The sequence below is a fragment of the Stegastes partitus genome, unplaced genomic scaffold (assembly GCF_000690725.1).
Source record: "Stegastes partitus isolate 25-593 unplaced genomic scaffold, Stegastes_partitus-1.0.2 Scaffold1452, whole genome shotgun sequence".
NCBI classification, from domain to species: Eukaryota; Metazoa; Chordata; class Actinopteri; family Pomacentridae; genus Stegastes; species Stegastes partitus.
Genome location: NW_007579183.1, coordinates 23,049 through 36,351, shown reverse-complemented (window position 1 = coordinate 36,351; position 13,303 = coordinate 23,049). Strand labels below are relative to the sequence as shown.

The 13,303-nt window shown below is 50.9% G+C and overlaps 2 protein-coding genes across 2 annotated transcripts in view; one reads left to right on the top strand and one right to left on the bottom strand.

Moving 5' to 3' along the window:
- LOC103370616 (disabled homolog 2-interacting protein-like) overlaps positions 1–5,347 on the top strand; it is a 24,251-nt gene extending 18,904 nt beyond the window's left edge. Inside the window, exons 8-22 of the mRNA XM_008299734.1 lie at positions 162–437; positions 553–761; positions 836–980; positions 1,079–1,223; positions 1,324–1,560; positions 1,681–1,870; positions 1,970–2,205; positions 2,289–2,380; positions 2,456–2,932; positions 3,008–3,288; positions 3,530–3,643; positions 3,714–3,836; positions 3,913–3,992; positions 4,106–4,193; positions 4,292–5,347. Coding sequence (XP_008297956.1) covers positions 162–437; positions 553–761; positions 836–980; positions 1,079–1,223; positions 1,324–1,560; positions 1,681–1,870; positions 1,970–2,205; positions 2,289–2,380; positions 2,456–2,932; positions 3,008–3,288; positions 3,530–3,643; positions 3,714–3,836; positions 3,913–3,992; positions 4,106–4,193; positions 4,292–4,462 — 2,864 coding nt within the window. The 3' untranslated portion in view covers positions 4,463–5,347. The remainder of the gene's footprint in view (positions 1–161; positions 438–552; positions 762–835; positions 981–1,078; positions 1,224–1,323; positions 1,561–1,680; positions 1,871–1,969; positions 2,206–2,288; positions 2,381–2,455; positions 2,933–3,007; positions 3,289–3,529; positions 3,644–3,713; positions 3,837–3,912; positions 3,993–4,105; positions 4,194–4,291) is intronic.
- A 95-nt stretch (positions 5,348–5,442) lies between these two features.
- The window catches only part of LOC103370607 (gelsolin-like), a 14,210-nt gene continuing 6,349 nt past the window's right edge, over positions 5,443–13,303 (bottom strand). Inside the window, exons 3-13 of the mRNA XM_008299724.1 lie at positions 9,379–9,467; positions 9,153–9,281; positions 8,993–9,079; positions 8,521–8,654; positions 8,315–8,405; positions 8,070–8,240; positions 7,532–7,706; positions 7,343–7,461; positions 6,969–7,046; positions 6,831–6,891; positions 5,443–5,676 (exon numbers count right to left, since the gene is read on the bottom strand). Coding sequence (XP_008297946.1) covers positions 5,513–5,676; positions 6,831–6,891; positions 6,969–7,046; positions 7,343–7,461; positions 7,532–7,706; positions 8,070–8,240; positions 8,315–8,405; positions 8,521–8,654; positions 8,993–9,079; positions 9,153–9,281; positions 9,379–9,467 — 1,298 coding nt within the window. The 3' untranslated portion in view covers positions 5,443–5,512. The remainder of the gene's footprint in view (positions 5,677–6,830; positions 6,892–6,968; positions 7,047–7,342; positions 7,462–7,531; positions 7,707–8,069; positions 8,241–8,314; positions 8,406–8,520; positions 8,655–8,992; positions 9,080–9,152; positions 9,282–9,378; positions 9,468–13,303) is intronic.

Sequence of the window (13,303 nt, the reverse complement as noted above, 5' to 3'; positions counted from 1 at the left end):
CAGTGCTGACACAAGGGGGCGCTGCACCAACGCAGCACTGACATAAGGGGGCGCTGCACCAACGCAGTGCTAATTATATACTTTGTCTTGCAGTAAAGGTAAAACTTGTTTTTCAGTGCCAGCAGTATTTCTACTTTGATAACAGCAGTATTTGTACCTCTTCAGGTACTTCTGCGAGCTGTGTCTGGACGACAGTCTCTACGCTCGGACATCCTGTAAGCTGAGGACGGACAACGTGTTCTGGGGCGAACGCTTTGATTTCAGCAGCCTTCCGTCCGTCTCGTCCATCACGCTGCACCTCTATAAGGACACCGACCGCAAGAGGAAGAAGGACAAGAGCAGCTATGTGGGATTGGTCAACATTCCTGTCGCCACGGTTACCGGCAGACAGCTGGTGGAGAAATGGTACTCAGTGAGCACGCCCAGCACCAGCAGAGGTATGTAGCTGCATCCTACACCTGGATAGGTGTCCACGACTGTGGAGTGTCTGTGTACTGGTGCAACAGTCCATTTCTGTGTCTGTGTTTCACTGTCCCCTCTCGGTGTCCTCAGGTAAGTCCTCGGTGCCGACGGTGCGGGTCAAGGCTCGGTACCAGAGCATTGTGATCCTGCCGATGGAGCAGTACAAAGAGTTTGCGGAGTACATCAGCTCCAACTACCTGCTGCTCTGCTCCACCCTCGAGGCCTCCATCAGCCTGAGGGCCAAAGAGGAGCTGGCTGCTGCACTGGTGCACATCCTGCACAGCACCGGCAAGGCCAAGGTGAGCTCACCTGAACACACCTGAACACACCTTCACACTGACTCCACCCCATGACATCTGACTCCTGTCTGCAGGACTTCCTGACAGACCTGATGATGTCAGAGGTTGACCGTTGCCGTGACAATGACCAGCTGATTTTCAGAGAGAACACACTAGCGACAAAAAGTATCGAGGAATACTTGAAGCTGATTGGACAGAAGTACCTGCAGGACGCCCTCGGTACACACACAGAAACACACCACACATACAGGTCTGGGTGTGTTGTGTGCTGATTGTGATTGTGATCTGTGCATCACCTCATCTACCTGTGTGTCCAGGTGAGTTCATCAAAGCACTGTATGAGTCTGATGAGAATTGTGAGGTCGACCCGTCTCGCTGTGCCACCTCTGACCTCGCAGAGCATCAGGCCAACCTGAGGATGTGCTGCGAACTGGCCTTCTGCAAGATCCTTGACTCCTACAGGTACTGACTCAGCTGGCACTCACCTGAGACTCACCTGACACGCCCCCTACACCATGTATTCTGCCATAACATCAGTGTGTGATATGCCCCACCCACACAGGGTCTTCCCCCGAGAGCTGAAGGAGGTGTTTGCGTCATGGCGTCAAGAATGTGGTAGCCGGGGGCGACCGGACATCAGTGAGCGTCTCATCAGCGCCTCGCTGTTCCTGCGCTTCCTGTGTCCCGCTGTGATGTCACCATCGCTGTTCGACCTCATGCAGGAGTACCCCGACGAACGTACGGCGAGGACGCTGACGCTGATTGCCAAAGTGATTCAAAACCTCGCCAACTTCAGCAAGTACGCCACGACTGCCACTGCTGTGAAGCGTCTGTTACCTGTACCTGTTTGTCTACCTGTGTTTAAGCTTTTACCTGTCAGGTCTCCAATGAGCCAATCTGCTCTCACCTGTGGCTGCAGGTTTGGCACTAAAGAGGAGTACATGCTATTCATGAATGACTTTGTGGAGCGGCAGTGGAGCAGCATGCAGCGTTTCCTGCAGGAGATCTCCAACCCCGACGGGCTGAACCACACCGCCGGCTTCGACGGGTACATCGACCTGGGCAGGGAGCTGTCGAGCCTGCACACCCTGCTGACCGAGCTCGAACAGGTAACACACCTGACCGACCAGGTAACATACTGAACTGACAAGATAACACACCTGATGACCAGATAGCACAGCATCTCACTATCACCTGTCTGTCTCCAGTCATGTCTGGCAAAGCTTGGTCCTCTTCCTCGGATCCTCAGAGACGTGTCAGCGGCTCTCTCTAACCCGGGGGGCGTGGCCAGCACTGGAGGCGTGTCCGTTTCTTCCCCGGAGCCACAGCGCGTAGTGTCTCCGCCCCCTCTGTCTCCGCCCCCTCTGTCTCCACCCCTTTCTCCTCCTCTGGCAGCCTGTAATCCCTCCATCGGCCTGCAGGGCGGCATGGGACTGGACGGAGGGTAACGGCGTGTTAGCGAGACTCAATTGACTCACGCTGAAGCTCACTGTGTGCCTTACTGGTTGTGTGTCTGTGTTTGTGTAGGTTGGTAGATTTCACTCGACTTCCATCTCCAACTCCAGAGAACAAAGATTTGTTCTTCGTCACTAAAGGTTCCAGTCTGCAGCCTGCATCAGGTGACGTTTCTCACTCGTCATCATCCAATCATCTCACAGCTGAGCTGACCCCTGACCTCTGACCTCTGACCTCAGGTCTACAGGGTTCTCCTGCACCAAGCTCTTCATACTCTGAGCCAAACGAGAACGAGGCGGCATTTGAAATGACCAACGGGGGCCGGAGGGAGGGGCCGGAGCTGACCAATGAGAGCCGCAGCCTGTCATTGGTGGACCTGCAAGACTCCTCACCTAGCGACGGCCTTGACGACAGTCAGTGGCAGCGCAGGACAGGGCTCCTCCCCCTCTCCTTCCAGAACCCGGTCTATCACATGACCACCACATCACCACGGCAGCCACAGCAGCAGGCCGACGCCACACCGTCGGACGGCTCAGTGGGGTCGCAGGGGAACGCCGAGGACAGGAACGCCATGGCGAACAAACCGGCATTTCTCACGCAGATGTCAGTGGGGCTGGGAGGGGGGGAGCGGGGGGAGAGGATGTCTGCCATGTCGAGCAGCAGCAGCGGCGAGGAATACTCCCGCCGGGCACTCTCCCTCACCGAGACCCTCACAGGTACGAGTCCGGCGTCAGGTTTCAGCTGCTGTCCATCAATCTTGAGCTCACCTGTTGTTGCTCCCCCTCCCTCAGGCAGCTCCGCCCCCCCACGACAGAACTCCTCGGGTCCTCAGAGACGCATCGATCAGCCGCCGCCTCCGTCATCAGCTCCGCCAGGACCCCCTCGGGGCCGTACACCTCCCAGCATGCTCAGCGGTGGCAGTGGCGGCGGTCCCGCCTACCCTCCACGCCCTACCTCTGGCAGCATGATGTCATCAAGCCCCGATTGGCCGAGCAGCGGCCAGTCACGGCTCAGACAGACGTCGTCATCTTCTAAAGGAGACAGTCCCGAGAAACAGCGGCCCGCTGCCAAGGTAACCAGACTGTAACAACGGTAACCACCTGAAGACACCTGGTCAGGTAGCACGGCTCTGTGCATTAAACACAGCAGGCTAGACCCAGACCCAGGTTCTGCTACCTGCTCAGGTTTAGACACACGTCAGGTTCAGGTACCTGCTCAGGTTTTTAGACCCAGATCCAGGTTCTGGTACCTGCTCAGGTTTTTAGACCCAGGCTCTGGTTCTGGTACCTGCTCAGATGTTTGTGTGGTTCCAGGCTCCGTCTCCATGTGCGCTGGATCGGACCGCTGCCTGGCTGCTCAACATGAACTCGGCCTCCTCCTACGGCGAGGCGGAGGACGATCGGCATGATGAGGCCCTTGTAGAGAAGGTGACCGCCTGGTGGTTGTGGTTCTGCCGATTCTGTTGGTTGTGCTGGTTCTGACTGTGTGTGTCTTTAGTATCAACAGGAGATTGCGCTACTGCAGGAAAAGCTGCGAGTTGCGGCGCTGCGTCAGGAGGAGTGTGAAACCCGTCTGATGGTCCAGGATCAACAGAACCAACGTATGCTGCAGGAGTACCAGGTCTGTGACACACCTGACACACCTGTACGGCGCTGGGGTCACATGACACAGCCCAATAGCTGTGTGTGCTTTTCAGGCTCGGCTGGAGGACACAGAGAGCAGACTGAGGAGACTGCAGGACGACAAAGACCTGCAGATGAACAGCATCATCAGCAGGTAGGACACCTGAACACCTGTCTGTCTGTACTGCTGTCTGTCTGTGCACCTGTCTATGAGCGAGTGGTTGGGTCTGTTTGTATAATAACCCCTCTGACCTGTTACCTGTGCAGGTTGATGGCAGTAGAAGAGGAGCTGAAGAAGGATCACTCAGACATGCAGGCTGTGGTCGACTCCAAGCAGAAGATCATAGAGGCGCAGGTATCTGTCTGTCCATCTCCACACCTGTTTTTCGCCTTTCTCTCTCTCACCTGTCTCACACCTGTCTGTCGCCGGTCTCCCTCACCTGTTTTTCTCAGGAGAAGAGGATTGCGAGCCTTGATGCGGCGAACACTCGCCTGATGGCGGCGCTGACTCAGCTGAAAGAGCGGTACGCAGTGACATCACAGAGGAACGGCCTGTCTCCTAGCAACACGTCATCTCTGCAGATCACTGAAAACGGAGAGTTCCGCAACTCTGGCAACTGCTGAGCTGTGATTGGCTGTTGCTGCAGGGGGTGGGGTGGGGCAGAGGTAGCTGGAGGCGGAGCTAAATGACAGTACTCACCAATCAGTACTGATGGAGCTGTCCATCAACCTCCGACTGACTACACCCCTGTTGCTAGGTTACCCTTCACTTCCTGTTTATGTTGTGCATGTTTCCTCTTTCAAAGTCTGACATCATATCATGTTTACTTTTGGTACTTCCTGTTAAGGACCAGAAACATCCACCTATCAAAATGGACGCCTTCATAAGTTCTGCTCCACCTGCAGCAACTCCACCTATATATGGCTCTGCTTTGACTGGTACACACCTTGACTATGGTCTGATCGGCGTAACTGACACGACTCCGGCTGCGTATGGTTCTGGTGTTAAGCAGGTTCTGCGTAGATCAGAACTTGTTTGACATGTCGACTCTCGTGTCTGAAGCCGCCAAGAACATATTTATCTTTTCAGGCTCTTTATCTTTCGATAGTATTTTAAAGGAACAGTCCGACATTTTCGTCTGAGCCACAGAGTCAGAACAGCCTCATTCTGGTTAGCCTAGCTTAGCACAAAGACTGGAAGCAGAGGGAAAGTTTTAGTCCAGCTCCTACAGAGAGAACAAGCGTTGGAGCCATGTGTCGACCCCTGCAGGCTTCCGTAGTTTCAGTATTTAGTTGGAGAGGATCAGGCGAGGTTCTTGCCGAGTTAGACGCTTGTTTGTGTTGTTTCAGAGAATTTTAATGTAAACACCAGATTTTATTGTCAACCAGTAAAAAATTTAAATTGTGATGAATAGTTTTGTGAACACACACACACACACACACACATATACACACACTGTACAGACCGTCTCTGCTGTGTTCACTGTGGCTTCTATCTGTTCTGTATTTATGAGCCTCTTTTGTTCTGTTTCAGATCCTCTTATTGTTATTTATCCACTTCAGTATTTATAAAGAGACGCGACAATAAACCGGCTGTCAGACTGTTTCCTCGGCAACAACACACAGCTTTTATTTATTGAGGCAGTCAGACTTTTATTTCAACATCCAGTAACATCACAGGCTCTGGCGGAAGCGGTCCAGTGGGTCATCAGTCCAGTACTCGTGGTTCCAGCCCAGAAACCAGCCGGTGAAGGTCGGCGGTTCAAACCCCTGTTTCACTGTCACGATCGGGGTTCGCGGGTCTCTGTCTGCTGGGTCGCTCTCGATGTAGCGCACAGCTGCACAGGAAGCAAACAGTTAGCCGTTAGCATCCTCAGTCGCGTGACTGAGTCTCTGAGGTAGGGGCTCGCAACCATGAGGCTTGCATTTGCTGATGGAGTTGGAACAGTATCTCTAAACAGAGGACGGGTCTACAACACCACTGATCACATAGTAATTATGAACCAGCAAGGCCTTCTCTGCTGGCCTAAGCTCATCAGAACCACTGACTTTTAACATTTTCCCATTAGTCTTTTACCTTTACCCCCAGCAGTCTGTTCTCTTCATCTGTTAGCGTCTCTGGGCTGTGGCGCTTCCAGCAGCGTATGTTTATATCAGAGCTTTAGAATCAAAAGTAGCTTAAAATGCGTTCAAATGAAACTGTTGCTTTAACCAATCAGATTGAGAGTTGGTGTTCCAGGGCCCACTAGCTCGTCTGCGATGATGTCAGCACGTCCACGTCTTCTGATTGGATGGTCAGAGAGCTGAGCCAAAGCTAGCAGTTCTTGCACAAGATAAAACTTTAATTCCGTAACAGCGAATTAAACCTGATGTCAGAACCAGGACTGGACGGACCGACTGTCAGCATCAGCCTCCAGGAGACAGAACAGGACTGATGGGTGGATTAGCTGCTCAGCAGAGGGACTGGACTGCTGATGATGGAGGGAAGGAGGATGGAATTGTGTTCAATAATCACAGGCTTTGGTGAGTAGAACATACATTTCTGGCATTTTATGGACTGATACTGATGCTCCTGTTAGATGTGATGAATGTGGTTCTAATGAAGACGTGTTGAATGGTTTCACTGGGTTTCCTGTTTTAGTGATGCCATTCACTCTCTCTACATAAGATCCCTGTCTGCGGTGCAACGTCCTGCCATGCTGCACAATCCTGATGGTTTCAATAGCCGTGGCGTCATAATGACGGTGTTCATGGGTGGTTTGATTCCAGCAGAACGCTACTGCGTTATCTGTACTTCTGTCCCCCTTTTACACCTAAAGTCGTTCTTCGTGGATTTACACATTGAGTCGTGTGCTTTGGAGTGTGAATAAATCTCTCCTCTAGTCAGTTAGAACTGAAGGAGAGCCAGCAGTCAACAACACAGGTGAGATCAATGTGGTGTAACGCAGGTGTTTCAGCCTCCACACAGGATCGGGTTACGTCTCTCCTTTACCTGATTTCACAGCCTCTGCCTTCTCCTCCTCATGGGCCTCATTCCCAATCCAAACAAACACCTGCAAGAGGACACAGCAGGTAAAGACACACCGAGGACACAGAGACCTGGAACCATGGAGACAGCAGGGAGACTCACCTGGTCCCAGGTATCCAGGATCATGACATCATCAGGAGCGAGGTCATCCTGCGTCAGCTCACCTGGAACCTCCTCCATCTGAACACACAGAGTCACCTGTAACGTTACCTGTATGCTGGTGTGTTTGTTGGTAGGTAGAATTTAACTGTTGGCACCTAAAACTTTATTCAGTAACAGCAAATCTGGACAGCTACAGACAACTTCCTGTTTGTTCTGGACCATTCTGGACCAACGTGTTCAGTGTTAAAACATTCCTGAGGAATCCGTCCCTCAGCTACGACCGCAGGGCTGTGACCAGCTGGTGAGTGTGAGAAGCAACTCAACAGTGTTAACAGTCATGTGACGCGGTCATGTGACCAGACTGACAGACACACCAGGAAGTTTCCGGTTTTGTTGGAGCAGGCGAACAGCCGGGGAGGATGAGCCTCCATGTTGTTCAGCCGGGGAGCCCGGCAGTAGTCCTCCTGCCCTCCCACTGCATCCCAGAATGCACCTGTAACCACGGAGACAGTTGTCATGACAAAGCTGATTTAAAGTAGCAGACCCTCAGCCATCCTCCTCACCTTCCTCTTCACCCTCCTCCACCTGGGCGGGGGTCACCTGCAGGATGCTGGCCAGGTGTTCAGCTCCCTGGACTTCAGCCGAGCCACTCCTTCTCCCCTTCCACATCCAGGATCCAGAGGGGGCGACCAAGACGAAGACATCACTGGAGTTCAGACTGGAGGAGGATGGATCCACCTGAGGAGGACAGATGAGTCAGTCAGGGTCCAACTGGAGTGAAACTGGGATCAGACTCCAGAACATCAGTCTGGTGGCATCCTGATAGGTGTGGAGAGCTGAAATGAGTGAGTGAGTGAGGTTCTGGAGCAAAACATTCTGGACTAAAATATTTCGTAAAAAACGTTCTAGACTAAAACATTGTGTGAAGAACATTCTGGACCAAAACGATTTGGACTAAAATGTTCCATAAAAAAAGTTCTCAACTACGATAATCTGTAATAATATCCTGGACCCATCCCTTCAGTGAAAAACATTTTGGGCTAAAACAAGGGGGTTCCTGACGTGACTCGGTCCTCCACATGGTTGTGGTTCATGTCTCACCTCAACAGCTCTGGTGTGTCCTGCTGGATTGGCTCGGACATGGAACAGGCGGGTATCTGCCACCTGTGATTGGCCGTTCTCTCTGGATGTCCCGCCCTTGTGCACCACCATTGGTTGCCCACCAAACAGGCTCATGAGGTGGGCAGGCTCTTTCCCCTGAACCACTCTCACCTGCACACAGACAGGTAATTGTGAGAAGGCTCAAAGGCCAGTTATATGAACAGAACTGGATCCAGTCTGTGTACCTGAACAGCGCCGCCTCCCAGTTCCTCATCTAGCTTGATGGCCAAGATGGCTGACGCCCCAACCTCATCCTGGCTAGACTCCGCCCCCTGCCTGTAGAGATGGAGGAAGGTTATTGAGCAGTGATGGAGGATCAGTAGACGTGATCTCAAACAGACTTTCATGATCCTGTTCAGACCTGCAGTGCACCACGTATGTAACATCTCACCATATGTAGATCACATGACCCTGTCGGCCGCTGTGGTGGTACTGATACTGGATTATGTAACTGTCCCCTCCGTAGAACTGACCAAAGACCGCTGGATCCACCAGAACCTTATCAGATTCTTCAATACGCCAGATCTACATTCAGAGCAACAGGCACGTGAACAATCAGTAACAAGACTAATGTCAGTCTATCAGACCTTCACAGATGAACTGCACTTTTATTCAGGCCGGTTTCTGTCAGCAGCTGTGTGACACTCAGCTGTTTTTGCCCTGGATTCTGCTTCTCAGGCACCCGAAGGCTGCCCTCTTGGTCTTAGGTTGTTGTGCCTGCAGATACTACTCAGGGTAAAAACTAAACACAGTCTACGTTTTCTGCTAAAAACTCAGAGGGGTTGATCAGGTGATGCTGCACCTGTTGGTGCAGTAAAATGTGTAAAGGTTCAGTGTGGGCACCTGTCCACAACCGGCCTCACCTGTTTGTCACCCTCTCCGTCGTCCACCATGCCGTACTGCGCTGCCATGCAATCTGATTGGTGGAGCTCTGACACATCGAACGGCACCTGTCCAATCACAGAGTCAGCTGTGGTCTGGTTCAGGGCAGTTCGGTCCAGATCCTGAACCTGACTGGATTACCTTCTCTATCTTTGCGATCTGATTGGACACGTAGGCTGTTCCCATGCCAACGGTGTCCTCAGGGTCCTTCCAGTCCTTAAAGAACTGCTTGAAGAGCGGCGTTTCCCCGGATTCAGGGAGGACCTGGACCTGAGGGGACCACAGGTAGGACAGGGTCAAAAGGTCACCTGGATGCACAGGTGAACTAGGTTCAGGTCTGCGTTTGTTTATGTTCATCTGTGTTTACCTGTGTGTATGGTGGGTAGTTCATCTGGCAGATGAACTTCTCTGCATTCTGCAGGACGGCATTACGCTCCTCAGTGTTAGCATCCTTACCTACACAGACACTCATCATCACCACCACCANCTCAGGAATGAAAACTGGACTCACTTCAGTGTCACTGAGCTTCTTCTGTCTTTGTAATCCAGGAAGTCTGATAAAGATGATTATGAGTAGTGAGGATGTGGAGTTGGTCCTGTCTGATGTCCAGGTGTGTTCAGGTGTGAGCAGGTGGTCCTGGCCTCCACCTCTGTCCTCTGTGCTGCGGTCAGACTGGTCCGATCCTCGTCTCTGTTGGACCAGCTGGTCCACTTCCTGCTGAGGACAGAGGTTCTGACTCACCTGCTGCTGCAGCGCTGTGACCACATCTCCGACCAGGTGAGAACACCTGCAGGAAACCACGCCCACCTTGTTCAGAATCGTTCAAAATGTGTCCAAAATGATTGTGTGTCTGTCCTCAGATCAGCATGGTGTCTCTGTCTCTGGTGGAGGAGCTGCTCCAGAAGCCTCACAAGGATGTTCTGGACGTTCTAGTATTGAGGTTCCTACAAAGTCGCAGTTACCTGAGTTCCCCTGCTGCAGGTCTGGAGGACAAGCCGCCAGAGAACAGCGAGGACAGCGAGTAGGTCCAACACTGTGTCCCACAGGACCATGTCTTTAGAACCCTGCTGTCTCACTGATGACGCTGTTCTGATAGAGAGCTGGAGGAGGACCCGTTCTTCTCGGACAGCTTGTCCTTCTCAGATGATGTTCCGCCTCCTCGTCCTCCTGCCTCTGGACTGGGATCAGCTGCTGATGTTGTCAACAGGTAATGATTGGTCATTAGAACCCTGATGGGTCGCCCTGTAGAACCCTGTAGAACCTGTACCTGAGGTTACTTATGATTTATTGTTGGTGGGTGGATCTGAAGGTGCAGCAGATGAGCACCCATCCCTCAGAGTCTTTCTGTAGATGATGTGGTTCTGTTGGCAGAACCCTCAGGCATCAAACATCTGTATAAAAAGCTGCAGCTGGTTGAGTGGAACGTTGACCTGCTGAGAGAACATCTGGAGGAGGAGCAGCACTGAGTGAAAGATCAATGTTTGTTCATANTCCCAGGTCTAGGATGAAACAGTCTCCCTGGTTGAACCTTTCCCAGCCCACAGGAACCTCTGTTGCCCTGACGACACGTCGTCCTTTGACCTGCAGCAGCCTCTGAACCTCCACGTCATTGGTCACCACATGATTAAATCCTGAGGCCACGCCCCCTTTCTGTGGAGAACAAACAGGAAGTGATGCCATTTACGAGAGCCAGTGGGAACCTGTTGTACTGGTAGTACTGGTTGTGTAGTTACCATGTATCTGAGGCCAGTTTTGAAGTACCCAGTGAAATTGCTGGACTCGTGACTCTGAACTTCACGGTACTGGATCGGCGCCCCATTCAGGAAGTCATCCATCTGGACAGCAAAGATGGCCGCCGCTCCGCTCTCGTCCTGAGAACATTCTGAACCTTCAGAACACCCAGCCAATCAGAGAGCAGAATTTATTGTCATTACTACTGCAAGTACCAGTACTGCAGTGCAGCAGAAGTAGTGTTCTGTGAAGTACTGCGTTAGCAGTCGTAGTATGCGATGTCCGGCGGTACCTTGCCAGTAGTGCAGGTCGTACTGCAGGGCTCCACTGCGGTTGGAGGTGCTGTTTAGAACCAGGTAGGCATCTCCGCTGAAGAACCCTCCGTATAGACTCGGAGGAACAGGAACAAGCTCCAAGTTCTCTACCCGCCACACCTGAAGCCCCGCCTCCTGACCTGCTTTCTCAAACTCTGGATGGACCACCATAATGTTACCTGTAGGGGGCAGAGCCACAGAAAGCACCTGAGCCGGTTCACAGGTAAAGTCTATGAGCTGCTGAAAGCCTGAACGTTGTTTTTTGATGGATCAGAGTTTGCAGTGAATAAGTTCTACCGTCTCAGAACATTTAAATAAAGAAGCTGTGAGCCAGCAGAGACATACGATGGACGAGGAATAAACCGAACACGGTTAAATCTTAACGAGCAGACCAGACAGTGCCGTCATTAACCAGACTGAAGACCACCATGAATCCCAGGAGTCCTTCTGAGAAGCTTGGTTTTTATTTCTGCACATTTTCAAATGTATTATTTCCTCATATTTGCGAACGGGGAGAGGAACCGGAACCAGATCCAGGCTCAGGGAGGCAGCCAGACTCTGGGTGCAGGAACACAAAAAGTTTCCTGTTTATTTACACCAACACTTTTTTTTCCATTTTCAAGGTGAAAATGAAGACGGTTCTGATCTACTGGACACTCTTCTGTCTGTGTTCTCACCCCATGTCATGGCTGTTGGAGTGTTATTTCTGGAGAAAGGGATTCACAGGGGTTTTAAAGTTTTGAAAGGAATTCTCTAAAGTCAGTCCAAACGTTTTTACAGAACTTAGTTTTTGGTCCCAAATAACAAATGAATGAAGTCTGAGCAGCAGAGGGTCACTGCTGACCTGCACGTTGAATTAAGTTCTGCTTGTTTCTTCTTCTTCTTTCAGCATAATTCAAACTAAACGAACATGAACAAAGTGAGCATTGAGTTCACTTCCTGACTCTGCGTCTCTTCCTGCAGCAGGAGCTTCGTCACACCGTAGAGGACGTTCTCAGTGGCATCAGGAAGAACTTGTTTTAAACGTAGAAGCTGTGAAAGCAAAGTCTGTGTGATTAAAGTTTGAACTTAATTTCTTGGGTTAAACTATAGTTTTGTGCTTTCACAGCGCAGAAGACAACTCTGAGCCAATAAATCGACATGAATGCAGTTACAGCAAACTTCGCAGAGCTGGTTCTTTATGGTTCTTTATGGTTCTTTATGGTTCTACGGTTTAATTTCATGGTTACACTCAGACAAAAAAGGTGCTGACTGGACCCAAGACTAGTTCTTCATGAAAAAGAAAGAAAAGTGTTCCTCTATGATGTCAGAGAGGACACATACCACAAAGAAGCTTTTAGCAAGAGGTTCTTTGAAGAACCATTCCTGCCAACAGTTGTTCTCAGTGCGATAAGGGACGCTACCACAGGCTCTTTGGTCCGTCTCACTGTTTATCATGTCCATGAAATAACTTTTATCTGTGTAGCTCTTCAGGTGTTAGAACGCCATGGAAGCTGGTTTGCTTCGATAGAACCCAACAACTAAATGTAGAACCGTGTTTACAGATCAACAACACTGTTCTCTTCATGCATCGCTGGTCTGTTCTCGCAGCGTTTTCACTACAGGAACAGAAATGTAGAACTAATATTCGTTTATGTAGCTTACATGATCCATCATTTTGGATCGGGATGAAACTTCTTTAAGAACCAAAATCGTTCCCTTGGGCACCACAAATGGGGCTTCAAAGAAGAAAAGCAGGTTCTTGAAGGACTCATCTTCAGGATTGTGGACCACCTGGTTGAGTACAGATTGTCTTTTACACGGTTCTTCAGTCGTTTCTCTCTTTACATGGCATTATTCTGCGCAGGTTGAAACATGAGAACATGAACCCACATTTTGTTTTCTTTTTCCTCCATCCAGCTACAGACGAGGCAGATGTAAACCATAACAGCCTTGTGATTGGAGGACAACCACTCCACCACCTGAGCCACAGCCGCCTGCAAACCAACCACAGGAAACACTGACGATGTGTCGGCTGGAGACTCTGATGTCACAACTTGATGCTTGAACTGTAAATGTAAAAACCTGCAGCATTTCTGGGTTCCTTCCATTAGAACACATTTAATACTTTAGAGTTCTTGCTCAAACAGAACAAACTGTGTCACCAAAACCACATTCTTCCACCTGACAACATCTCCCACCTTCTCCACCGCTGAAACCCTGATTCATGCTTCAGACTCCAGACTCGATTACTGCAACAGCATCTT